At 50.2% G+C, this 22523-nt stretch overlaps 8 protein-coding genes across 8 annotated transcripts; 4 read left to right on the plus strand and 4 right to left on the minus strand.

Annotated features, from left to right (window-relative positions):
• Nucleotides 1-104: 104 nt before the first annotated feature.
• On the minus strand, nt 105-2621 carry C7974DRAFT_406352 (uncharacterized protein). Its single transcript, XM_046143137.1, has 5 exons — nt 2222-2621; nt 1992-2172; nt 1640-1941; nt 1392-1560; nt 105-1343 (listed from the first exon to the last, which is right to left on the minus strand). Exons 1-5 carry the CDS (start codon nt 2317-2319, stop codon nt 207-209), a joined length of 1887 nt encoding a protein of 628 aa, XP_045990839.1. The 5' UTR covers nt 2320-2621; the 3' UTR covers nt 105-206.
• An 818-nt stretch (nt 2622-3439) lies between these two features.
• C7974DRAFT_476585 (Cupredoxin) lies at nt 3440-5460 on the plus strand (the record flags this gene model as incomplete). Its single annotated transcript, XM_046146689.1, has 4 exons — nt 3440-3901; nt 3954-4488; nt 4535-4983; nt 5029-5460. 4 exons carry the CDS (start codon nt 3440-3442, stop codon nt 5458-5460), a joined length of 1878 nt encoding a protein of 625 aa, XP_045990840.1.
• A 285-nt stretch (nt 5461-5745) lies between these two features.
• Nucleotides 5746-8091, plus strand: C7974DRAFT_438034 (peroxidase; the record flags this gene model as incomplete). Its single annotated transcript, XM_046145234.1, has 3 exons — nt 5746-5910; nt 7102-7821; nt 7891-8091. The coding sequence occupies 3 exons, from the start codon at nt 5746-5748 to the stop codon at nt 8089-8091; spliced, it is 1086 nt and encodes a 361-aa protein (XP_045990841.1).
• Nucleotides 8092-8267: 176 nt separating this feature from the next.
• C7974DRAFT_445658 (uncharacterized protein) lies at nt 8268-8724 on the minus strand (the record flags this gene model as incomplete). Its single annotated transcript, XM_046145559.1, has 2 exons — nt 8375-8724; nt 8268-8305 (listed from the first exon to the last, which is right to left on the minus strand). Exons 1-2 carry the CDS (start codon nt 8652-8654, stop codon nt 8268-8270), a joined length of 318 nt encoding a protein of 105 aa, XP_045990842.1. The 5' UTR covers nt 8655-8724.
• A 1579-nt stretch (nt 8725-10303) lies between these two features.
• C7974DRAFT_429259 (pisatin demethylase) lies at nt 10304-11928 on the plus strand (the record flags this gene model as incomplete). The annotated part of the gene is made up of 2 exons (XM_046144632.1): nt 10304-10550; nt 10627-11928. The coding sequence occupies 2 exons, from the start codon at nt 10304-10306 to the stop codon at nt 11916-11918; spliced, it is 1539 nt and encodes a 512-aa protein (XP_045990843.1). The 3' UTR covers nt 11919-11928.
• Nucleotides 11929-15950: 4022 nt separating this feature from the next.
• C7974DRAFT_476588 (uncharacterized protein) lies at nt 15951-17640 on the minus strand (the record flags this gene model as incomplete). Its single annotated transcript, XM_046146690.1, has 1 exon — nt 15951-17640. The coding sequence occupies exon 1, from the start codon at nt 17613-17615 to the stop codon at nt 15951-15953; it is 1665 nt and encodes a 554-aa protein (XP_045990844.1). The 5' UTR covers nt 17616-17640.
• Nucleotides 17641-18028: 388 nt separating this feature from the next.
• C7974DRAFT_85357 (ribonuclease Trv) lies at nt 18029-19404 on the minus strand. Its single transcript, XM_046147387.1, has 4 exons — nt 18831-19404; nt 18620-18775; nt 18426-18564; nt 18029-18377 (listed from the first exon to the last, which is right to left on the minus strand). Exons 1-4 carry the CDS (start codon nt 19049-19051, stop codon nt 18093-18095), a joined length of 801 nt encoding a protein of 266 aa, XP_045990845.1. The 5' UTR covers nt 19052-19404; the 3' UTR covers nt 18029-18092.
• Nucleotides 19405-21600, plus strand: C7974DRAFT_85356 (peptide N-acetyl-beta-D-glucosaminyl asparaginase amidase A-domain-containing protein). Its single transcript, XM_046147386.1, has one exon. The coding sequence runs from the start codon at nt 19758-19760 to the stop codon at nt 21474-21476; it is 1719 nt and encodes a 572-aa protein (XP_045990846.1). The 5' UTR covers nt 19405-19757; the 3' UTR covers nt 21477-21600.
• The last annotated feature ends 923 nt before the right edge of the window (nt 21601-22523 follow it).

The raw sequence follows: 22523 nt of genomic DNA on the forward strand, positions 1-22523 counted from the left end.
ACGTGCGCACGAGCGATAGCCAAGTGTTGTGGTAGTATTTACGGGCAAAAGGCCAAAACTGCTGCTACCCAAAGCAGAGTGTAGATTAAGAGTCAATGCGTGGTTCTGCATAAAATAGCTTCTTAGCATTACTCATCTAGGTATACCGTACTAGGTCCCGCTACCAATAGCTAACTTCAGCGTCGGCCTACAAGCCAACGATAGCTCTACAACTTTAACCCCCGATACACCCTTGAGCTCCGCCGTACCAATGCAGACGTTGTAGCCACATTTGAGCCATGCGTAGACTTGACCGCGATGCTTGACGGCTGCTTGATGCCCTTGACAGTGTATGTATAAGTGCCAGGGTTGGCCGCGTCCGCCGCCATTGCGACGAAATTCCCAGTCCCGGACAACTGAATCTGCAAGCTCGCTCCGTCGGTGCCGGTGAGAACGTTGTTGGACTTGGCGGTAACTGTGACTGTGCCGCCACCGCTCTTGGTGAACTGGTAGCTGGTGATTGTTACTGTGTCGGTGGTCTTAGTCGTAACTACGTCGACTGTTGCGCTGTTGCACACGGTCCCGTCCGATGCAAGGCAGATTTTGAGAGTGAACTTTTGGGTTGACGGTGTTGTTGTTGTCCATGGGTTGACAAAGCTCATAGTAGGCTTGTTGGCGTTGTTGATGGTGACGCCAGTGGGTCCCGTCCAAGAGAAAGTGAGTTGGGCGTCGGTCAGTTTGGTGTTGGTGTTGCTGCCGGTGATGGTGATTAACGATCCAGCAAGCTGACCGGTAAGGGCGTCACCGGCTTTCGCGACGGGGGCTTCACCTGCCGTGGTTGGAGTGGTAGGGCTAGTTGATGGGGGGGTGCTTGAGAGTTCGTTACCCGTGCATGTCTTCGCTGTACCAGGAGTAGGCGCTCCCGGCCATGGCTTAAGCTGACCCCACTGCTTGTTGTCGAACACGAAGCCGTCCTTGAGCTGACCTAATAGGTTGAAAGCGTTCTGAGTTATTGGAGTTCCGGGCACGTTGTTCTCTGGCCAGATAATCTCGCTGATTGGCGCGACATATTGTCCAGCTTGGATGTTTTTGGCAACGACCTTCGCACCCTTGCTTGCTTTTATGCGGTACTCACGCGCACCCTTGGTTATGCTGGTGTCCTTGAATCTGATGTCGAACTTATTACGCGCATCGAGTGCCTTTACTTGACCCGCGGCTACCTGCACCTCTGTTTCGTCGCCAGTACAAGGGTCAGTGTCTAGACGGTACACTGACACCGAGGCAGTGCCATCGGACAAGTAACCAGTGAACCTGGTGGTACCAACTTCGACGTTTAAGGTGCCGTCATTGATTGCAATAATGACCTGTTCGGGGATGAGCTTAAGATGTTGCGGTGGGGCATTTACACTCACATCCTCCACGCGGACATATACAGGATCACCGTTATCTGCCTTAGTTGTCTGCTGCACGTTCTCAGCGATTAGACTGTAGACAAGAACTTCTGCTCCGTTCGTGATACCAGCCCACGTAACAAAGTCACCGGGAATGAAAGGAGCCATGACTGCTGGATCCTTTGGAGTACTAGTGTGCAAAAATTAGCCTGGATTCGTGACAGACGCAACCGAAAAAGCAAAAGAGTCTTGTCAAAATTAAGACTTACTACACGCGGTCTCCATTCGCGGCCCGATTGTTGCTTGGACAGTCCACATCAGAGGCACTCCGCGGGATGCACATGGGGTAGCCCGAAAACGAAGCAATGCTTGGGTTCTGCTCATCGGAGGTGAAGAAGGGGTTCTTGTCGTATGCCGCTGCATAGACACCGTTTGGAGTGTTGATGCGTAGGGTAGGGCCGCCTACAATTTGCATCGTGCCATCGTTGTTCACGGTCCCTACGATGCCAGAACCAACTCCACCAAGCAGTTGAGAGACAGCAATGCGGCCAGCAATGGCCTTTCCGTCCACCTGAGTTGTTTGAGTTACCTCTAAAGCGAAACGAGGCATGGAAGTCTTACATAGTTACCCTCAACATTTAGCTCAAAGCCGCCGTATTGACCCCCATTGGCCGCGAAATCACGGAACGGTATGAACGCTGCAGGAAACTGAACAAGAAGATTCTCGGGTACGGTGATGGACGTTGTCCCAACCACAAGAGATCCTCCAGTATTAAATTGTGTTACTGTCGTGGCCGAAACACTGGTAGAGTATGAGTGCGAGGTGTGTGATAATCCGAGAGAGATCTCACCTTCCGAGAGGCCCGTCGATGGTGAACGGCGTAACCGTCTGAGCAAGAATCTCCGGCACAGCAAGCAATGCTACAGCCAAGATTCCGACAAAACCCATTATATATCGATGGAGTTTTACAGCGAGTTGATTGAACGTAGTAAATGTGTCCTTGGACTGTAGAATTCGTGCAAAAGGGGAGAGTAGAGGTATTTAAATCGTGTACGCTGCTGCAAATCTGGGGAGCATGCGCGTCTGGCCGTTTCTCTGGCTGCACATGGCCAGACTACTCATTGCAGGGCTTGGCTTTTGTAGCTGAACAATCGATAGTGCTAAACCGGCTCCCATCATACCAGGTGAACCGACAACGAGAATCTGCGGACGAGTAATATCCGTTCGGAAGTGTAACTAATCAAGCTTTGTTGTGTCTTTCAAAGAAAAAGTGCCGCGCTACTAATGCTATAGTCCGATGCTTGGGTAGAGCTTGAGTCCAGACGCATCTTCCTAAATTTAACGGTTACGGCCACGGTTTCTGAGTGGCCAGACAGTCTACCGCTCCACGTGCGTTTCTCGGCAATTGACAGGGTCTAGCGGCCGCTAGACAGGACATGGGATGAATTACGGTTAGCGTTAGGGTTGATGTTAGGAAGTTCGACGAGCGGGGTAACTACATTCTTGGGTCGGGGAAGTACAAAGCGGGGCGGCACTCGCCGAGCGAATTTCTCTAGGGACGCCAACCTTGATCAGCTCCAATTACTCAAGTAGGCGATCAGACACGTAACATTGTGGAATAGTCGCAATTCTCAGCTGTCATTCAACCTGGGATTATAATAGTCGCCTAACCCTGTCTCAGCATCTCGGCGACGAGATGAGCACTTCTAAGCGATCTCCAGCAGTATCACGCTCATCGCGAGCCTAGAGAAAGGTCTTTCGATACTTCGCTACTATAAACTGGTTCTAGGCTTCCGTATGATCACTTGATCCTGCTTCAGAGTCCATCAGAGCTGGTGAGGGCTGAAAATGGCATCAAAGTGGCTCGCGTTTGTTAAGCGGATTCGTTCGCCAGATCATCCACTGCAGTGCCAATTACATGCTTTGAGAGGGAACTTGGACGTGCCCTTTACCAAGAGTTGTCCTAAAATTTGCACATAACTACTTAGGACGACCGATCCTTGGTGGTTTGAGTGCACGCAGAACTGTTCAAGGCTTCTGCATCCTTATCTGAAACATGTTCGTTACCATGGCCAGACTAATTCGAGTTTTACTCACTACTCTTTCGATTCAGGCAGTCTCTTGTGGATGGTTCAGTCCTGTTTACAAGGACTTTTTCAGCGTACCGATGCCAATAGCATCTGTAAAGAAGCCAAAGTTCACATTCACGAATAACCACACCGGCGGCATTGTCAATTACTATGAGATAGATATCAAACCGGTAGAGATTCAGATCTACCCTCCACCAATGAAGAAGGCCCGCTTTGTTGGCTACGACGGTGAGATTCCAGGCCCCACGTTCATCCAGAACAAGGGCGAAGAAGCCGTCATTCGATTCATTAATCACGGGGACCGATCAAGCGCTATTCACCTTCACGGCTCTTACAGCCGCGCTCCATTCGATGGTTATGCAGACGACATCACAGGCTTCGATCAATATAAAGACTACTACTATCCCAATGGACAGAATGGCCGCACCCTCTGGTATCATGTGAGCATATTTCCTTTCCAAATCTTGAACTTTGATACTAACTTGCACATAGGATCATGCTGTAGATCATACTGCCGAAAATGCTTACTATGGCCAGGCAGGCTTCTATATCCTACGTGACGACTATGAACGCAACATGGGTTTACCAGATGGTAAATACGATGTACCCCTGGCCCTCTCTGCGAAATACTATAACGGTGACGGTACACTTTGGGACCCCGAGGCCAATGGAGAGACAACCAGCGTTTATGGAGACGTGATTCACGTGAATGGAGCACCTTGGCCTTACATGAAGGTCGAGCCCAGGAAATATCGTTTCCGCTTGTGCAATACAGGCATCAGTCGAACGTTCAAGTTGTACATGGAGCTTGAGAACAAGTCTGGAACCAAGCTACCTTTCAAAGTCATTGGCTCTGACTGTGGTCTGCTTGAGAAAACGATCGACACCAGCGACCTCTTCATCTCCGTCGCCGAGCGATGGGAGATTGTCGTAGACTTCAGCCAATATGCGAACAAAAACATTGTGTTGAGGAATACCCCAGGAATCGCTGCGGATAGTGACTACGATGGAACTGATAGAGTTATGCGTACGTATTGCTTTCGACCTGTAGGAATGGTATTGATGCTACGCAGAGTTCCGTGTAGGTCCCCAGTCCTCTGTTGCTAGTACAGCAGGTAACGGAAACGTTCCGAGTGCTTTGCGATCGGTGCCCTACCCGCCCAACAAAGCAGGCATCGACCACTCTCTTGTGTTTCAGCATGACGGAGGCCTTTGGAATATTAATGGAGTAGTCTGGTCACAAGGGGTTGACGCAAGGGTTCTAGCAAAGCCTAAAAGAGGATCAATCGAAGTCTGGGAGCTGATCAACAAGAGTGGTGGCTGGAGTCACCCAATCCACATACATCTGATAGACTTCCAGATTATCTCCAGGACCGGTGGCTCTCGAGGTGTGCAACCCTATGAACAGGTTGCTCTGAAGGACGTCGTTTGGCTCGGACCCAACGAACGAGTCCTAGTAATTGCACGTTACTCTCCGTGGGATGGTGTGTATATGTTTCACTGTCACAATCTGATACACGAGGTAAGCCCAATCCTGGTCTTATGTTCACAAACTAATTTTTTATAGGACCATGAGATGTTGGCTATGTTTAACGTAACAGCGCTTTCTGATTTCAATTACACTGAAACAACTCACTTCATCGACCCCATGGAGCCACGATACCTCGCAAAGCCCTGCAAACTAGGCGAGTACAAAGATACAGCAACATGGGGTAATGGCGAGTTCTCACTTGAAGGCGTCAAGCAAAAGTTGCAATGGTTTGTGGACCTCGATGCTTACAAAGATATGGACAAAATCGAGTTGGCGCTCGAGGAGTACTGGAGTCGAACAAGTCTTGTGCACACCTCGTTCAGTACCTCAGCGATGGGGTCTACGCCCTCGCCAATATCTACACCGCCATCAGCACCAACGACTTTGGCTACTCTGGCGAGCTCATCAAGCAAGCTAGTGGCCTCTGCTGCAGCAACATGTACGAAGAAGGGCAATGGTAAATGTTAAGCAAGTTTGACATAAAACTGTCGTTAAGCAAACTTTATATTGTAGGCAGGCGGGTATCTGCTCGCTGGCATGTTCCACATGCGTTTCAGACATGTATTTATCTTTCTTCTTTGTAGCAATCTAGTCAACAACAAGATCGACACATCTGTCAGACAAGACGCATTTGGTTAAGAGATTGTCTGCGGTTCACCTCTCAGTCTTGTGTTCTTAGAAGTGTGCAATCTCGCAAGTTACAGTAGTATCACAATGTGGCGGACTACGTACATCGTTGGATGTTTGGCCACAATGTGGAGACATGACACGGTACCGGACGTCAACCGGGCTAGCACAAGCTGCGGTCGGAACATCAAGATTCTTGCTATCGTAGAGATAGATCCAGGATCTTGTGGGTCCTACCACGAGATCCTGGATCTTACGCGTCGACGCCTTGACGATGCCAAGCCTCTTCATGTCTCTTGCTGTCAGAACAAGACTAATATGAACTAGGAAAAGTGAATAGATGCACCATACCCGGACCAGTATTGCTACACCAGCAGCAGAGTCAGCCGCATATTGGCGCGAAGCTTTTGTGGGAAACTCTCGGCGAAAATAAGCTCTGGAAGGATCTTGGTGTGGTTCGGTACCGACTGCGGGGTAAGTGGTACGATCTCGGTTACCTAGCTGAGCCTCGCGATGATGAGCGCAGCCAATTGCAAAGGTGCAGTGACCACACACACGCCCAGCTGGACGACGGATCAGCCGTCGGTCACGTTTTACTGGCACAAATGGCCAGGCGCCAAGCAAGAGCCACCTTTACTCATCCACAAATATCAACAGTCCTGCCAAGGCGATCACTGGAAGCGAAAAGGCTTGCAATCCACGGTATCAACCAAAAACCTCGGCACTGTTAATGAAACGGTCATGCTGTGAGCGAAGCAGGGTACCAGGGTGTTGTGCCAAACGCCACCAACATCTAAGATGCACTTTACGGGGAGCAAGTCATCTGATCTTTACACAGCTGAAAAACTACTTGCGGTTGGTGAGAGGAACAAAGGGGTGGTATTGTCCAGATAGCCAGAATTGGCTTTTGTGTGCCGTCTATACCTCTTTAGACCCACTATTAGTGATGAACCCCGAGTCGCAGATACCAAATCTGCCTAGCTGCACTTCACATGCAGACGAGACCGGGGCCTGTTGCTGATGATGTGGCTCGGCTACGTAACTTACTCTGCCAAGACTTACTGCAACACGGGCAGCAGAGCTTATAGGACGTCGGAGGTCGTAGTTGCAAATACCTGCTGTCCTTCGCTCTCAGTCCCGCTCGAGACTCTCCTAATCAAACTTTTCGGAAACAGCCCTCCAGCCATGAAACTTTCAATCCTCTTCCTTACCTCCTGTGGCCTTGTAACGGCATATTCAGGACTCAGAAAAGCAATTGGTACCTTCACAGCAGAGATTGCCCAGCGTGCAAACAACGATCCCCTAGAACCCGACTCTTTGGAGATGATAGGTGATCTTCGCAGCCAATTCAACGGAGGAACCGGTGGACCCAAAACTGATGTCGGATGGGCAGTTTGGGGGATCTTAACTGGGTCGACACCTGCACAGTCCTTTACGGAATGGCAGGGCGGTCTTGCAAATATCGACAATGCAAAATGCAAGGCTGACACTTGCTGCATCTGGAGACACATTGCACTGGCCATGGAAAAGACTTTTCGGGGCGCTAGCGGGCGTTGTACCGCTGAAGCTCGTGCAGCCGTGCGTCTAGGTTTCCACGACGCTGGCACATGGAGCAAGTTTACTGAGGACTTTGGCGGTGCTGACGGGAGCATTCTCCTTAGTGGCTTGAGTGGAGGTGAGGCAGAGCTCCAGCGACCGGAGAACAATGGCCTCCAGCACATTGCAAGTGTAACTCTCGACTGGTGGGCGAAGTACAAGTCATACGGGATACACATGGCAGACTTGATCCAAATGGGCGCCAATGTCGCGACTGTTGTTTGCCCCTTAGGACCTCGAGTGCGCACTTTTGTTGGCCGGCCAGATTCCGGTCGTCCCGCAGTCAATGGACTTCTGCCTGATGTCTTTGCCGAAGCAGATCAGCTCATCGAACTATTCGAGAATAAGACCGTTAGAGTCCACGGCTTAGTAGCGCTCGTTGGAGCGCACTCCACCAGCCAACAGCATTTCGTCAACACCAGCCGTGCTGGGGACCCACAAGACAGCACGCCTGGTATATGGGATGTCAGCTTTTACTCGGAGACAACATCAACAAATACACCGGTCAGGGTCTTCAAATTCCCAAGCGACGTTAAACTGTCAAAGCACCTACTTGCAAGCGCGGAATGGAATCAGTTTGCAAGCGGCCAAGCGCATTGGAATGAGGTAAGAGGCTTTGTGACCTCCGAGAAGTCGCCAAGTTATTCAGGTAACTCGACTAACACCTGTATGTAGGATTACGCAAAAGAATATGTCCGCCTCTCCCTCCTTGGTGTCAACAACATCAACAGCTTGACTGAATGCTCACATGTACTTCCTCGTCGGACAGATAAGGTCACTGTATCAGACAACGCTACCGTCGTAAAGAATTGGCTGAATAGAAACAACGACAAGGATATTAGCAAGGCTCTTGAATCTGGCGAGTTAGTAAAGTAACCCAACCTGTGTTAAGTAGGTCTTAGCATTACTATGGTACAGCGTTAGAGTTATACAATTTACTTTAGTCTAAAATAATTTTGTTACTATAGAAGTAACCATCATACAGCACTGATGTATTATATTAGAATTAAAACTAATACTACTTAGTATACTAGTAAGAATACATAAAATACCTAGAGCTGGAATAGAGTTAAGATAGAGTCTATATAGACTATAGGATAAGTATAGTAGTAAAAAGGTATAGGTTAGGTAGAGAGTTATGTGTTTTCTTCATACTTACCAGTAACAAGGTACTCTAACAACTGCTCGTTCGCGTGACGACCTTTCGGTTGCGTTTGCCAACCATGATGATGGGTATCGATGAAACTAGGGCTGATGACCTTATCAGTGCAGTCGACTACCTCAGTACCACTGGCTGTTTCAAGCTGAGCTCCAATACGCGTGATTGTCCCATCTTCAATCAGGATGTCTGTCTGAGTTGGGACTACGTGATTTTGAGAATCATGGATAAGCACAACACCATTCTTCAGCAGCATACTTTTAGTTCGCGTGTCTGACATTTCTTTCTTTATGTGGCGGTACAGTATGTCGTGGATTCTTCGTATCGATGCTCTTTTACAAAGTGATCAGATCAAGTTCCACATGGGACAATCTTACGTCCGGTAGATAAAACCTATCCCGTCTGCTTCGCTGAGTAGATTCGCGGAAGTTTTACACTCTAGATCAATTCTAAGAAAGTTGCTCATAATCAGGCTTTATGTGTAACTTGACCGTATCTCGGAATGCAGACCGACTATTTCCGGCTCGAGCCTCGGTCTTTGTCGCCCAATCTCACGGAGTCCGAACCGCGCGAGACCGAACATGGTTACGTAAACAGTATGCGAGGTCATAACCACATCGCGTTCTCGCCGCTCACCCAAACAGTGCCCAGCCACGAAAAGAGGTTGCACAGACTGAATGCGCACACCGTCTGGGGAACTCGACAGGCTGATTCCGCATATCTCCTGGCTATGGCCGGCCACCTTTTCCGTATCCTCCAATAAGAACTAAGGCGTTGTGTGACGTTAGCATGGAGAACACGTCGCTGTGGCCGCCTGTTCGTAAGCAGCAATATGCGGGCCATGTGATAGTTCTGCATCGTTGATCCACAAGTCGCAATCGTGTATGCGATCCTATCGAGACTTGGTTGGCTACTGGGCGACGCTACATCCATTCCTTGTCCCTCCAACGGCGTCCGTTCCATGTGCCATCGTCCAAGTCCAATATCAAGAGCTTTCCACTGATCACCACGCTCGTGAAGGGACTGTGCATTAGCAGGCGCGCTACCCCCATCAGCTTCGAGCTCGCCCACAGCTGCTATGAAGTTGGCAATCTTGCTTATCCAGAAGAGTGCGTGGCTCACAAGGTCCTCGTCTGCCTCAAGATAAGAATTGTTACTTGTATTCGATGTGCCGTGTAGTTGAGGAAAGCTGTTGCTGTCTGTATGAAGACCTCCTTCGGGCCAAAACTATGGGTCGTTGGGATTCAATCGAGTGTGAGTGTCGTGAATGACTATGTTTCGTCAGCCAGAGCTCCATGCGCAGCGTTCGACCTCCTCTCACGCGTACAAGTAATCCTACCTAACAGAGTTCCATTATTCTAAACTCATAAAAAAACTCAAAGCTTAGAACTACCTTTTAGCAGTAGAATATTTGCGAAAGTAGTTTTTCACAGCTCTGAACAGAAATAAGTTCTGTTTCTAAGAGCTTAACAGTAGTTGAATATTAATCTAAGACAGATTTAGCTATAGTACTAGCTACTCTACTCTACAGAGTTGCTAATCTAATATCAACTAGTAATAGTTTTGTAGGGATTGAAGCGTTAATAATGGTGGGGCAGACAAGGGAATCGCGCCTACTAATTCGGGCATTTCTAATGGGTGGGTGTTCTCCACTTTCGAGATCCGTCCTTAGTTTGTCCGGAGACTCGGCCGTAACTCAGAGTGGAATGACTGACGTTGAGCGGGGAGTACATGCGGAGTCGTCGCAGACTAACAGCGGATATCGCTCCTCTGGTCGTTATGCTTGACGTACATCGGCGGCCCCACTCTGCATATTGTACAATCCGTGGTTGTAGTGGATATCTAACGATCGAACCATCTATCTAAACAATATATAAAGATGCCTTGTAGCCAGATTGTAATCATCACGAGAGTAAATCCACCTCGAAAATGATTATGCCAAATCTCCCGCACATGCAACCATCGGTCGCCGAGAGCTCGCACGGGCGATACTACATCTACAGTCTTGTTGCGCTGCTTGTATTTGTTGTCGTCAAGTATGTCTATCAGATCTTGGCTTCGCCACTTCGAAGTGTGCCTGGCCCCGCTCTCGCTCGCTTCACACGTCTCTGGGAGATCCAGGCTGTGCGCAAGCACGATATTTCAACCTTGAATATTGCGCTACACGAAAAATATGGTAAAGCCACACCGAGGTCAATTCTGATATCGTCTTGAGCAGGAACGCTGTGGACAAACATCACTAACAGATACAGGTCCGATCGTACGTCTTGCACCAAATCGGTACAGCATAAATGACGGAGAAGCCGCAAAGGTGATCCTTGGACACCACGGTGCTCTCGACAAGTCACAATTCTATCATCCGTTCGGCCAACCGGATGAGTACAACCTTTTCTCCGAGCCGAGCATAGCCATTCATGCCGATACCAGACGTCCGCTTGCGCGACTATATTCACAAACAACTCTCCTCTCCTATGAGCCTTTTGTCGACACTTGCAACACAATCTTGCTGAAGAGACTAGAGGAGCATGCTCAAGATGGGAAGGCCCTCGATGTTAGGGAGCTTATGCAATACTACGCTTTCGACGTCATCGGCGAAATCACAGTTGGATCACGATTTGGGTTGATGGAAGACGGTGGCGATAAATCTGGAATCGTTGAGGCTATCGACGAGGCTATGAGTTATGCGTCAATCATAGGGCTTATTCCTGAATGGCATTGGTGGATCAGTATGGTGATGGAAAAGCTTCGGCTCGAACCCAGCTTTAGGAGGATTAATGACTTCGTGGACTTTCACGTCAATAGTCGCGTCTTGGGACGCACTAAATCACCCGAAGACCGCAGCGACTTCCTTGCCAAGATGCTGCCCATGGAACAGGAAGGCAAGGCGACACGCTACCATACTCGCCAAGCTGCCTCTCAAAATATCGCAGCGGGGTCAGACACGACTGCTATCTCACTTTCTGCTGTCATCGCATACCTGGCCATGTATCCTAATACGCTCGCCGCTCTCCGCTACGAACTCGACGAAGCCACGGCGAACGGTACCCTCTCAGACCCAGCGACCTTCCAAGAAGCCCAAAGACTTCCCTATCTTCAAGCCGTCATCATGGAAGCCTTACGTGTTCATCCCGCTGTCGGTGCGCCGTTGACTCGCGTCGTCGGTCCCCAGGGCCTCACAGTCGCAGGCCAATTTTTCCCACCTGGCACCGAAGTCGGGGTCAACGCATGGGTAATCCACAATAACAAGTCGATCTTCGGGCCCGATGCGCAGTTTTTCCGTCCTGAGCGTTGGATCACGAAAAACAAAGAGGAGCGTGCGGTGCTGGATCGCAACTTCTTAGCGTTTGGCGCTGGGCCGCGGACGTGTATCGGTAAGAATATTAGTTTGTTGGAAATGAGCAAGGTCATTCCACAGATTGTCAGAAAGTACGATTTCCAAATCCTATCCAATGCGGAGGGCGAGAGGTATACGTGGAAGACGAGGTGGTTCGCGAAGCCTAGCTTCAATGCTGTTGTTAGGAGGCGGGCACTAAAGGAAAATTGAGTAGCTCGATAGTTTATGTGATTAACACACTCTGATCCATAAAAGTGCGTGCGAAAACTTTTTCTTTGTTCTGCTCACGATGATCTTGCAATTGTTGATAGTAATAGACCCCCATAGTTCATACAAAAAGAGTCAAAGTCTACTCAAGTATTGTAAGCCTATCGATCTACGTTACATAATCTGGTGTGGTGTATAGTAATATGCTGTCGAGGAGCGAGGGACGACGAATAGTGCCAAACGAGGGAAACATAAGCATGGTCATCCACAGGTGCATTATGGAAGGAGCGCATACTTTGACTTGGAATATCTCGACGAGATGCGGAAGAGCAGTAGTGTGCAGCGTCAATAAAGTTAGGGATATTGTCTATTCCGTTGCCAAAGAATAAGCAAGAATGAATAAAAAAAATGGTGCTATTCTCAATACAAAGGCTCGCCCGAGTAGTACTAAATGTCTCTGTGAGATACCTGGATTCTACTGAAATACTGTGGCAAGACTTGCACACGCAAGTTCTGTAGATTAGTCTACTTCGTACTTGTTACAATCGCGTGCACACAACTTGAGGACGCGATTCGCGTTTGTGTGGGCACCTTACATCTTACAATTTACAGAGGTTGCTATAGATGATTAAAATTCCGGGGCTATGAGCCATACCGTGTCCGTGCGCGTAATGCGCGGATTCGCGTAATGCGCCGAACCACCAAAACACCCCTATTATCTTACCTCCATAACAACACAACGCGATGGGATTAGAAGAAGCCCTTTTAGAGTGTGATACTTTTGCATCTGAAGATGAGATCCCGTGGTCTAAAATAGCTGAAAAGCATGGTGTTGTGCGGTCAACGTTGACGCGCACGTGGAGGGGTGAGACGCGGTCGCGTAATAAGAAGGCTATTGCACAGCAAAAGCTCACTCCACAACAAGAGGAGGAGCTTGTAACTTATATAGGAGAGCTTACTGCTCGTTCTATACCACCTACAAGGGAGATGATACAGAATTTCGCGTCTTCTGTGGCCAAGGAGCGTGTGAGCGAGAGCTGGGTTACTCGGTTTATTAACAACTACTCCATCCATCTCATCTCTCAATACTCAACGGGTATGGACGCCAATCGCCACAACGCTGATTTATACACAAAGTATGAGCTATACTTCAACCTACTACAACGCAAGGTCACTAAGTATAAGGTTGAGAGCTGCCACACATACAATATGGATGAAAAGGGGTTCATGATTGGGATCACTACTAGGACGAAACACGTGTTCAGTAGGCGGATGTGGGAGAAGGGGGAGGTCAAAGCATCACTTCAAGATGGTAATAGGGCCTGGGTTACGCTGCTGGCTTGTGTGTGTGGTGATGGGACTGCACTGCCGCCAGGCATCCTCTACGAGTCTGCCAACAGTACCATCCAATCAAGCTGGGTAGAGGAAGTACAGCCAGGGGTACACGACGTACTTGTTTCCTCATCACCTACTGGCTGGACCAACAACGATATAGGCCTTGCCTGGCTTCAACAGGTGTTTGATCGCTTCACCAAGACCAAGGCGCGGAGGAAGTGGCGCCTCCTGATCCTTGACGGCCATGGATCCCATATGACTATGGACTTCATTAACTACTGTGATCAGAATAAGATACTGCTGGCTATCCTTCCTCCTCACTCAACCCACACGCTGCAGCCGCTGGATGTAGTGATGTTCAAGCCTCTCTCAACTGCGTACTCAAAGGAGCTCACAACATACCTTCACAATGGCCAGGGACTATCAGTAATCAAGAAGAGCGACTTCTTCCACCTATTCTGGAAGGCCTGGACGAGCACGTTTACTCAGGAGTTGATACTCAAGTCTTTTGAGGCAACGGGTATAGCACCCCTCCAACCCAACGTCATCCTTCACCGCTTTGCTGAGCCTTCTCCCCAGGCCTCTGATGCTAGCGGAAGCTCTTCTTCAACTTATTCTGGCAAAGATTGGCTGAAAATAGAGACCCTACTGCGCAAGGTTGCCAAGGATGAGAGTAGTAAGGAGTTGAAGAAGATCAGCCGCTCGCTCCACCACATCTCAGTCCAAAACCAGCTACTCCACCATGAGATAGCAGGCCTAAAAGAGGTTCTTAAGACTCAGAAGAAGCACAAGAAGAAGAGCAAAGTCCTTGACTTCCAGGAACCTGAGGACTATTATGGTGGAGCAGTGTTTTACTCTCCTTGTAGGGTTGATAAAGCACGTCAGTATGAGCAGGTAAAACAACAAGAAGCTGAGGCAGAAGAGGCTAGAAAAGTAGAGATGGCTGAACTCAGGCACGCAAACAAGCTATACAAAGAGCGACTAGCTCAGGAGAAGCGTGAGCAGCGGGTGAGGGAGAAGGAAGAGAGAGACCGTGTCAAAGCCAAGAAGGCAGAAGAAGTAGCTGAACGCAAGGCTGAAAAGGAACGTCAGAAGCAAGCTCAGGACGCCCAGAAAGCTATACAATTGTCCCAAAGAGGCAATAAGACAGCTTCAAAAGCTTCTATAGTAAGAAGAAAGCCTGCGCGTCGTGGTATAGGTGCGCGTAGTCAACCAAAGCCTGCAACGCCTCCTCCACCAGCTCGCACACACACCACCCGCAGTGGCCGCACCGCCACTCTATATAAATAAAATATATAGGCAATAATTATCGCATAGACCTATAGAACACTCCACTAAACAATCTCGCAATAATAACTATTGTACGTGGCTCTACAACCTCATTTTTCAGGTGCACTTTAGGGGGTTTCGGCGCATTACGCGAATCCGCGCATTACGCGCACGGACACGGTAGCTCTCCTGGAACCAACATCGGCAGGTAGCGCGACTTGAGCACCGACACGGTGCGAAACACCTGCCACCTCTCTGTTCCGCGTATAACAACTTGGGACTTCCTCATCTGTCTTCCTTTTGTGGAGCCTGCATAGAGCGTTAAAGTGACGTGTAGATCAATACCACTCCTGTTAGTCTTAGTGGCATGCGCTACGTAATTTTGGATTGGCTCTGTTCGTACAACCGAAGCCGCATTGGGATCTTGCGGACGATCCGGACTAATGAGGGGAGGAACATCCAATTCGTACATTCTTTAACCCCGGTTTGCAACGACACCCACTTTTCGTGGGCAGCGACACAACTGGTACGTATTGGTGGAGTGAAAAACAAGTGTCCGTGCTCAGATAGCTCGCTGGTTGAGTATAGCGAGATGGAGTAAGCATAACGGAGATAGAATAGAGTAGTACAAGCGGATTGCTCGAGGATCAGACTAGCGCACTAGAACGGATGGAATCTAAGTGGATCCTTTCTATGGAGACTACGTCGACAGATGAATCTGATCAATCATTCTCACATCGATCAGTTCTTCAAGTCTTCTAGCCTTCCACAGATCCTGAACTATCAGCCACTTATTTGTACATGTCATGTCCGTTCCAGCACTGTAGCAGGAAAGCTACCTAGCTAACCGTGACCTAAGTGCAAGCTTTTTCGTTCAGATTAGCCCTGCACAATTGAATTAGTAAACATAACATGCATTGCACAAAGCCCGTGACACAGCCTACCTGTAGCGCCAGTTACCGTAGGTAGTATCGCCGCCCTTTCCGCAGCTGTAAATCTCGCTTGTGGGGTGCGATAGGCTTCTGTGACGCCGCTATTGGCTGTTATTTACCTTCGAGATTCTGGAGTTGCAGTGGTACTGATACTGTTGCTGGTGTGCGTGGCGCGATGCGTGGCGCCTGTGCGGGCACTTGGTGAGGGACTTGGCGCAGTGGACGATTTCTTTGTCGTCTCAGGGAAATGAGATTACGATACCTAGTTGAAGCTCGCAGGTACGGTCGTTTTGCGAAACCCATACAGTCTGCAATGCCCGTTCGGGCGTGCACGTCGTCAGTTCGACCTTATGTTCAATTGCCGAATCCAAACCATCGCGGTCTCTTAACATTGAAGGTCTTCAAGTGCCTAAGCGGTGAAAATTGGTTGAAGTGTCTATTCTTTGCGTTGTACCTTATACTATGTTTGTTCCCCAAATCTGAAAAAGTGTTCAAACTACTACCAATCGACATTCAGCATCTCCCTCGTCATGCTCCCCCTGTATTCCGGCCAGAATGCCGCATTCAGAGCATCGCCATAACAGCCCACCAACTCCCAGAACCACATGTTGCCGACACTCAAGTTCGCCAGCGTCGACTCAAGGCCCTCTTCAATCACAATGTTCGCGAACAGATATGCCGGCTCTTCAACTGCCAGGAGATCTGGCTCGTGGTAGTGGTAGTGGCTTGTAGCGAGCGGGACAGAGAGATCTTTGTCGACACTCGAGAGGAGGTTATCCAGGGCGTCGTTGTCGAGGAACACAAAAGTTGTTGGTGGATCGGCGATGGCACGGTAGGCTGGGGTGTCGAAATACGTTAGTAGGGGGTCAAGACGAGTAGATGAGTCTGGTGCAGGCGTCTCCTCTATTGATTCAGCGGCCACGGTTCTTGTTCTTCTGGGAACGATGTCCAACTCTATAAATTGTGGAATGTCCGCAGCGCGAGTGAGGAAGGTTTTGCGCAAGTAACGGAGCTCGACTGGCGTCACCGGGCTGAGGATGTACACTATGTAATCGGGAGATACCGGGCCGGTTGCGCAGATTGGGGTACCTGGTTTAGAAATGAAACTACTCTGATATAGCTCGACAGGATCGGTCCAGTCCGTCGCACGGGAAGCTGTGGCATCGTTGAACCGATGCTTAGCACCATAGAACAGAGGATAGTTCACCATCGTATCATTGACGCTGCCTCGATTTGGCGGATGCCAAATCAGTCGCCAGAGTCCTTTGACTTCTTGTGCTCTCTCGGCGTGTAGGTAGATGTGCTTGTACTGTATCAGCTCCAAGTGAGACGAACGCGATCCATCACCAACAGCCGTAGATGCAGACTCGCAAGCTACGACCACAACAGGCGCACGCTGTGGTCCCGATGTGTGAGTGGCATCGATGAACATGACGAAGGTTTGACCCCCCTGAATGGGTATCTCTGGCTTCACACATTGGAAAATGGTGTATGCCTGGGCTTGAGATGCTGGAGTTTCGTGCGGCCAGTTGTAGACAACGATCTCGTCAGCGGGATGTCCCATATCTTGCTTCAGTACACGGATCTCTTCATCCGTTAATTTGATCAACGAAAACAGCGTGACCTGGTCTTCGACGATTTTCGTGCCGATCGGGATATGTGGTGGAAGGATACTTTCCGGGTTGTCGTCCTTGAATACTGGCTCCAAAGGTTGTACTGGGACAGGGATCTCACTCCACGGACGTTCGTCGAATGCTTCTGCAAGCGTGTATCTGTACAGCTGGTCCTTGAGCAAAGTCTCGACTGCTGCCTCGCGAGCTGCACGCCCAATCTCTGGTGCCTTCCCATTGACACAGTGCAGGACCAACAGAGTTTTGTCCACGAGACTTTGCGCGTCGATGCCGAGAACGTGGCCCTCGCCCATGTTGAACCCTCTCGCCATGGCAACGACATCCGTGATAGATGGTGCATAGTTTCGCAACCACGGTATACCAACGATTGACATCTTTTTTAATTCTGAGGTTTTCTGGGCTACTCTGTCGACGACGTCATTTAGTGCTGATTGGGTCCTCTTCGTCTGCTGTTCGTCCGCACGCACGAACCAGAAGAGTGGGATCACGTTAGATGCGCGAGACGAGAGTTGCGTTGTGCGGAATTGGGCCATGATAGTAAGGAAATATTGATCAAATAGATGATTGTGGTGTACTGGCGATATTTAACTTGATTCCCATTTTCTGTTCGATGCATTTCTTGCCGCTTTGTCGTCGTTGTAGGCTGCCTTACGCTGCTGCCTCACTGGTCTAACGCTAACGTTACATAGCGGGACATCCCGCATCCGGCAATAGCAGAACCACAAACTACGATTTCTGACTGTACACTAATTTCCGTTTCGGCGAGACCGTTGGTACCCTGCAAATTGTCGGTTGTCCCCTCGCGAGAAGGCATTGCTCACGGAAGCAAGTCGACTCGCCGCGCTGGACGCCTCACATCCTGCACTACACCTCACGACCTATTAGCAACTTCGCAGACACTAGAAACCCAAGTAATCACATTCGCAAAGTCTGGAAAGCAGCAAGGGACACCAGGGCGTGGATTCAAGTAGCGACTACAGAAAAGTACCATCTTCGTTTCCACCAATGAACTAACAGCTACCCTCATCTGCGCTTGGTGCAGTGCTCAACACCTTGGGCAAGTACTTGATACCTGTGGATGGGCAGTTTCCAGAAGTGCCAGTCGGATTGACAGGCACGAAGTTGCCATTCGCAACGCTGCCACGCACGTTAAAGGCGTACTGGATCTGGTTGAGCGCGCCGCTGGTGCAAGTCAGGATGGGCGTGGCGCCGAACTTTGCCTTGAGAGCGGCGGTGATAGCAGCGTTGGTGTAGGTCTTGGTCGAGCTGGGTGTGATACCGGCATTCAACAACCACTGTGATCATTAGCCGCTGATAGAGTTGATTGAAGAAGCGCTGCTCACAGTGTAGGTTGGCAGGTCTTTGAACAGAGTGATGGTGGTGTTCAGGAAGTCAACAAGTTCGTCCTGAGCTTTGTAGCTGGTGTAGCAGCTCGGCTTCAGTGTTGAATAACAAGTTCCATGTTTGGCCCACTCGTGCTCCCTTCACAAGGCATTAGCATGTCGTTTGACCGGTCCCCAGGATTGAAGGAGTTTACCAGAAAGATTCGTCTTCGCCCTGATAGTCCTTCCAGTATGTTTTCATGTAGTTGAGAATGTCTGTGTGGCCCTTGTTCGCGAGTGTGCAGCCGATACCGGTGTAGGCTCTGGAGCTGTCACATGACGACTTGTACGTGCCATCACAGTTATCAGGCCTGCAATTGTTATCAGTTTGGTTGCGTCATATTCACAGCAGCCGAAGAAACGTACCACAGGCCGTGGATGGTCCAGGAGTTGGCTGGACCGGTAGCAGGGTTGTAGTCCCAGAACTGGACCTGCAAGACTTGTCCTTGGGCCTCGGTGCAGCACGTGTTGGAAACGGTGCTACTCGAGCAGCTGAGCGCTGCAGATGCCGAGCACACGGGCGCGGTGGCAATTGCCGAGCCGGCAAAGATGCCGAGGGCAAGTAGGAAAGACGAGATAGAAGACATGGAGGATTTGGTAGATCAATGCTTAACTTTCTTGGCTGCATCCCGCAAGTCTTATATAGACTTACAGCCGTCTCGAAGAGATCCGGCTCCGTCGATCATCGCGAAACTCCGTCTCCTGTGCATCAACATTTCGGCAGCTTGGCTCTTGTAAGGAAGGTAAGTGTGTACTGCATGTTTGACCTTTCGCGTCTTGAACTTTACCTTCTGCTACTGGATTAGCGTTCGGTAGATGTAAGGCACGTGTGCAAATGTATGGAGAGATAACGGGCGCCTACGAGCCGTGCGCGGCCGATCGTCGGGCCAATCATCACGCTTGCACGATCTCAGCACGCGTCAGCCAAAGGCACCGTGACGCTACAACACACTGTCAACCATCGACTTCCCTCTCGATACGGCGATGAACACCTTACAGCTATGTCGAATCCCTTTGCGTTTGGCCGTGAGGCAGACGCGACTGCTGCAATCCAGCTCTGCTAATCGCACTCGTCGCAGGGGGTAGGACAATCAGAGCTATCGCATACAGCGGCCTTCCTCATCGGGAATAACACAATCATCCTTATATTGACCTACGCTCGACGTGCAGTGGTCGACAGGAGATTTGGGGTATCTCGGTCGCAGTTGCTGTTGTCGTCCTGCACTCCGGCATTGATCTTGTCAGTCCTTCAATTGCTTGACTGCCTCTTTTCCACTCTTGTTGGATTAGTCGATGATGCTCTCGTTGCTTGCTACCGCAGCTTTCCTGGCTCAAGCAGCCTTGTTGTCGCAAGCAGTCAGCGCACATGGCCCACGCCCAAGGAAGCTTGCAGATGTTTCCCGCGCTGCACCGAGTTCGGCCGGGCCCCTGGAAGTCATTCAGCTCTACAAGCCCGTGACTATACCAGAGTCGACGGGCTGCAATGTCGAGCAGACGCTGATGGAACACACTTTTGCCAGTTCCTACGGCGTCCCATATGTGGGAAAATATACCCCGCCCAGCTGCGACTTCAACAGCGTCGTGATTGAGTGGACAGTGACGGTCGCTGGCCGCCAGTTCGACCGGCTTGCGGAAATGTATCTCGGCGATATCGAAGTGTGGCGCACCTCGACAGCCGAGCCGACGGCATCGGGCATCGTCTTTAGATACCAGAAAGATCTTAGCATGTATCTTAGTCTCTGGAAGACTCCACAGGATGTCATATTCAGCTTGAATAATGTGTACGACTCGACATACACCGGCGCTTTCAACACAACCTTGGTTGCTACGTTCTCCCAAGTCTCAACTGCGTCCGCGCACGCTGACCTTATCCTGCCAATCTCGCCGCAGCTGGGATCAAGTGGCGCACCGAGTATCTTCACGCTCCCGGGGGACGACGCAACCAGCAAGCACATTATTCCACTGAACGTCACTCATGCCTCGGTCTCTATCGCCGCCACGGGCCAAAGCAGCGAGGAGTTCTGGTACACCAACGCTCTCCAGTCTGACATTCACACTTTTGAATCAACCGTGGGGACATTGATCGGATACGGGCCGTTCCGTGAAGTACAGCTCTTCATCGACGGGCTTCTGGCTGGCGTCGCTTGGCCATTTCCAATCATCTTTACCGGTGGTGTGGCGCCCGGATTTTGGAAACCCATCGTCGGTATCGACGCCTACGACCTGCGCGACTACGAGGTGGACATCACTCCGTTCCTTCCGTACCTTCTTGACGGCAAGCCGCACTCCTTCACCATCAAGGTAGCCGGTGTCGCCGATAATGGGGGCAATGGCGCAGCTACCATTTCCGAGGACAGCATCAACAGCTACTGGCTGGTGTCGGGCAAGTTGTTCCTGTTCTCCGGTGCAGAGTCGTACAATGGCACGCACGTCGCTCCTCGCATCTCGGCCGCGCCCACGATCCAGACCAGTACCTCGCTCACCTCCAGCAACGGCACAAACCAGACACTTTCTTACAGTGTGACAGCAAAACGCGTTCACACCGTTACATCTTCATTCGGCACCTGGACGCAAAATCTGGCCTACAGCAACACCGGCTACCTAGGCAGCAACGGACTATTCCAATATAACTCGCAGAAGACCTCTGGAACCTCCGCCGCAGTCCTGAAAAGCGCGCCAGCCTTCAGTAACACGCTCAGTTATACCTACCCAATCGTGGTGAACACGACTTACACCTTTTCTGGATCCAATTTAACCATCGACGCGTCATTGGACCGCGCACTGGAAATTTCGTCTTCGGGCAGACCAGACTTATCGACGTATACTCTAGTGAGTGGCCCGATGCAGTTAGACACGCGGCAGATTGGCAAGGCGTTGTATTCGAACAAGCCGAACAACAGCTACTCGTTTGGGGACATGGATCAGACGTTCAGCGAGCGTAGCTATAGCACGCGGTACTCGAGACATGTCAAGAGCCAAAATTTGACTGTCGTGTACGACGAGCCGAACTGAGGAATGACCCTGTAGGGCGACAGATAGCTACTGGTCGCTCTTGAGCAGGGATGCGTTCAGCCGATTGTTGAGATGGGAATAGCAATGCAGGTCCTACAATCGCCGGGGTCTGGTGTAAGTGGTCGGATACATAGCGAATCGTCACATGTGCTCTGAAGTGAAGATGTGTACCTCAGTGCTCGATGCTCTGGGTCTCATCGAGTTCATGGTGTAGCACAGCACATTGAGTAGAAAGATTACAAGGCGACAATGATGGTTACCTCTTGCGTCATATACGTGCAGCCCAAACAGCTTCCGTGTTGTGGGATCGTAGAATCTTATCTACGAAGTACCTACCGATGCCAGTTGTTTTGATTACCTAATCAAAACAACTGGCAAGTGCAGCCAATCAACGCGTCGCTGGGACGTCTCCACACTTCAGATGGCGCTAGTGGATCAACATCTCTTCGTTGCGCCCACGTTTGCAGGGCGGGTTCTCCCGTCGCGCCAACTCGCCCGTAAATCACATTCAAGTGCTTCTGTCTTGTGTCCGTGGACAACGATGGCCGTTTTGGTAAGCGGGGAGATCACCGGCTGCCTGGCTGCACATGTGGCAATACGCGTATCTTATACGATGATTGAGATGACTTTCTATCTATCAAAAGATATCTCGGTTTTGGCGGGACGGGTGAATTCCATCACCGGAGGTACGCTCACTACAACGGAACACTGTCCTGTCCAATGATCTCGCCCCAGGAACTAGTGGCCTTGATGCATGGTTGATCACGCACATTGCCGCTAACACCCGCGATCTTCTCCAGCGGCCGCAGCACAGTAGTAGTTGTTAGTATTTAGATCGCTACTATCTCGCCCTCTATAACAGTCTTCTGCTTTGTAGCCGACATCTCGAGCCTCTCCTCGGTGCACGCCCTTGTCGAACCGTCCTTACATCTACTCCAATCGCCTAGATGTACTCGTGTGCAACGCCGACTTCGTGGCGCTGCCCTCCGCGCCCAGTAAAGATGGGGTCAAGATCCAATTCGTAGCCAATCAACTCGGCCACACGCT

This window comes from Boeremia exigua, assembly GCF_020726555.1.
Source record: "Boeremia exigua strain MPI-SDFR-AT-0100 chromosome Unknown C7974scaffold_16, whole genome shotgun sequence".
Lineage (NCBI taxonomy): Eukaryota > Fungi > Ascomycota > Dothideomycetes > Pleosporales > Didymellaceae > Boeremia > Boeremia exigua.